At 25.3% G+C, this 3,160-nt stretch overlaps 1 protein-coding gene across 1 annotated transcript in view; it reads right to left on the bottom strand.

Annotated features, from left to right (window-relative positions):
- Positions 1 to 2,257: 2,257 nt before the first annotated feature.
- LOC108579048 (28S ribosomal protein S15, mitochondrial) overlaps positions 2,258 to 3,160 on the bottom strand; it is a 1,644-nt gene continuing 741 nt past the window's right edge. Inside the window, 2 exon segments of the mRNA XM_017942477.1 lie at positions 2,258 to 2,507; positions 2,829 to 3,068. Coding sequence (XP_017797966.1) covers positions 2,258 to 2,507; positions 2,829 to 3,068 — 490 coding nt within the window.

Raw genomic sequence — 3,160 nt, 5'->3', positions numbered from 1 at the left:
AGTATTATAATAAAATTTAAACCATAAATATAACAGGATAAATTTTGAACATTTTAGAACAGAATATAAAAAAATACAATTTTTAATTCATGCAATGTATTTTTCACATACAACACGAAATAGGGAACTAAAAATCAAGTTTACAATTATATTGACGTAATCTTTTTAACGAAACTGTACGGACGCGATAGTTGTTAAATTTATTTCAGTCACCCGGTATACATGAGAACGTTCACTTACATTTTTTGGGCCTATCTTGATACAACGCGAGATGCGCAACGTGCAGCCGTGGGAACGTCATCACCTGTTGAAACTGATATACTTTAACTACTAATACCAGTACATTAAATAAGTATTTAGCGATTTATATTAACTAAAATTGGAAAAATTCAAACACTTCAGTATGACATTCCTTCATAGAAAATTTTCATCTAAGTATTCAAATGTAGAGGTTAATTTTATCTAATTCTACGTTGTTTTAACACATTCTTCAATTTGTTTCAAATATTCGTTAATCATTCATGTGAATATTTGAATAATAATTTTCTGGAGTATTGAAAAATTATTTGAAAGTATTCATATGACTTAATCTGTATACATATCTCAAGTTGTTCTTTTGTTCATTTCAAATACACTCATTAGATTATTTCACATCACTAAAATTTGTGTCTACTCAATCATTAGAATTTTATAGTTTTCTGGATCTAAATGATAAATGTTAATATTTACAACTCCTATCTTAACAAATGTTCCTTTTTATAGATAAATTGAAATAAACTTTCCTTTAAGAGTTACTAAGTGATTGTTCATAAGTATTTTCAAAAATTTCAATAAACTTAATTTTATTAATTTCATGAATTTATCAATGATCTGATACTTTTCGTGAAAGAACTCTCCAAGAATGTCATACATTTAGTTTAATAAAATTACTTTTTCGTCTAATTTTGTTTATTATTTTTTACAAATGATTTTTTAATTTCTTTTTTCTGAACATATTTCCATAAACAATCGCCTCTTATGTTTTCTTCTCTTGAAGTTAATTGATCGATAAATGACACTTAAAAAGAAGAGATAATTTTTAAATTATCGATATTGCATTTAAGAATAAAACATGATTTTCATAAAATTTCTTAGTTGCAAACCAGTTTGTGTTTAGGTAATTATACTGTAATTTTGTTTGCATTACTAGCTTTTTTCTTCAGAAATTGAATTTTTTGTGACATTAAGTAAAGAAAAATGACAAATAAGAACCACTGCAGCGATTTAACGCATAACCACTCGAATTCGAGTCATTTCTTTCCTTACGTAATAACTCTTTAAAGAATTGGAGAATCTAAATGCCTTTTCTTAACGTACGCTTAAGTATTGTCTGCCGCCGCGCCGATACAGCGATCCAGTGTTTCTCAATTTTCGTTTCAAAACTGGTAGTAAAAGCGTTACTAATTGCAATAACATTAAAGCAAATTATGTGCCATAATTTTCATGGAACTACATACTGCAATATTTTCTAAAACTGTTTCGAAATTAAAGTAAATTACATTAATGGTATTTTATTTTTTAAGGTAAAAACATCTAACTTTCTTGGTATTTTGAAATATTTGATGCAGTACATGTTTATAAAATAATATAAAAGAAAAATTAACATTTCGAGTTTTAATTAACTTCATGAAAGTTGCTTATTGAAAATTAGAAATACTTTTTTAATTGTAGTATTTGAGTGATATATTAAACACAAAATATTTAAAATTTAGAGAGCTAAAACATTTTGGACCAATTATGTAAAAAATGAAACAGCAATAAGTTAAATTATATCTTTCCCGAGAAGTGATTTGAAAGAAAATAGACTTTCAACTAAATTCAAAGAAAATTTTGAAATAAGCTTTTCTCCATTTAATAATAACCGAAACAGATTTTAACATTTCGAAACTATGATTATAACGTATTTATTAATTAATAGTTAATTACAAATGTGCTAATTATGTATTATTTTTTAATCAAGGGTAAGAATTAGGTAAATATTTAGGAAAATGAAATCTTTTGTTTTAGTGATTACATAATTTTGTACATTTCTATGAATATCATCCAAATAAATTCCAATTAAAAAATAGAAATAATACAATCAATTTATATTTTTTTAATATTAAATTTGTACTAACACTAGCATTATTTACTACACACTTCAATGTAATAGAAGATTAAAAGAAGAGGAGAAATAAAAAGAGCTTTCAAGAAAATGCAAAACAATTTATATACAATTCTACTCCATTAGTTCTTGTGCTTTCTTCCGTGCAGTTTGAATTTCTTCTTCTGTTACCGTCGGTGTCATACCACATTCTTCTTCTTCTTTTAAAATAAATTCTAATTTTTCAGCTTTTTCAAGGTAAAATAACTTTTGTTGTTCTTTTAATTCAGTTTTATACTCATTTAGTTTCTTTTCAATAATATTGTCACAATAATTTTGTGTTACTTTTCTTAATGAGTCTTTCCTTGATACCATGCCACTTTTTCTATAAGTTAAAAGACAAATAATGTATGCAGTGATGCTGTATAAATATAAAATCATAGTACATATTAAGGGTGATGGTTAGTTTTTCTTAATTTTAGGAGCTACTTGTATAATTATATTGTAACTTAACAATAAGTCCTCTAACTTCTAGGTAAAGTATTAAATAAATAGAAATAGTTTCTTCAAACTCATTACTCTAGTTATATTAAGGAGTGAGTAGTAAAGGCTGTCAATTGTTTGTTTATATTCAACAAAAAATAATCCAAAATTATAAGGATCAGTTAATTTAGTAGGTTTTAACCATAAGAGAAAGGTAACATACTCTGGTTCTGCTTTATAAATAAGATTTAGACGTTCAAGGATCCATTCGAATCGTCTATAATCCCATGTACGCAGTAGTCTGAGGTACTTCTTTCTTTTATCTATCAACTCTTTTAAAAATACTTTGGCCTTTTTGTTTCTCTGATGTTCTTGCATATATTTTTGAAGATCATGTATTTCACTAGTCATTGCAGCAACTGAAATATTTAATTTATTTGATTAAGGCAAAATATAACATATAGTATTCATTATAAATGTTCATATTCAAATTATTAAATTATAACGATAAATGATTAATTATTTATTTCATAATTTTATGAAATAATATTTTAC

This window comes from Habropoda laboriosa, unplaced genomic scaffold (assembly GCF_001263275.1).
Source record: "Habropoda laboriosa isolate 0110345459 unplaced genomic scaffold, ASM126327v1 scaffold42, whole genome shotgun sequence".
NCBI lineage: Eukaryota > Metazoa > Arthropoda > Insecta > Hymenoptera > Apidae > Habropoda > Habropoda laboriosa.
This window is presented reverse-complemented; position numbering and strand designations above follow the sequence as displayed.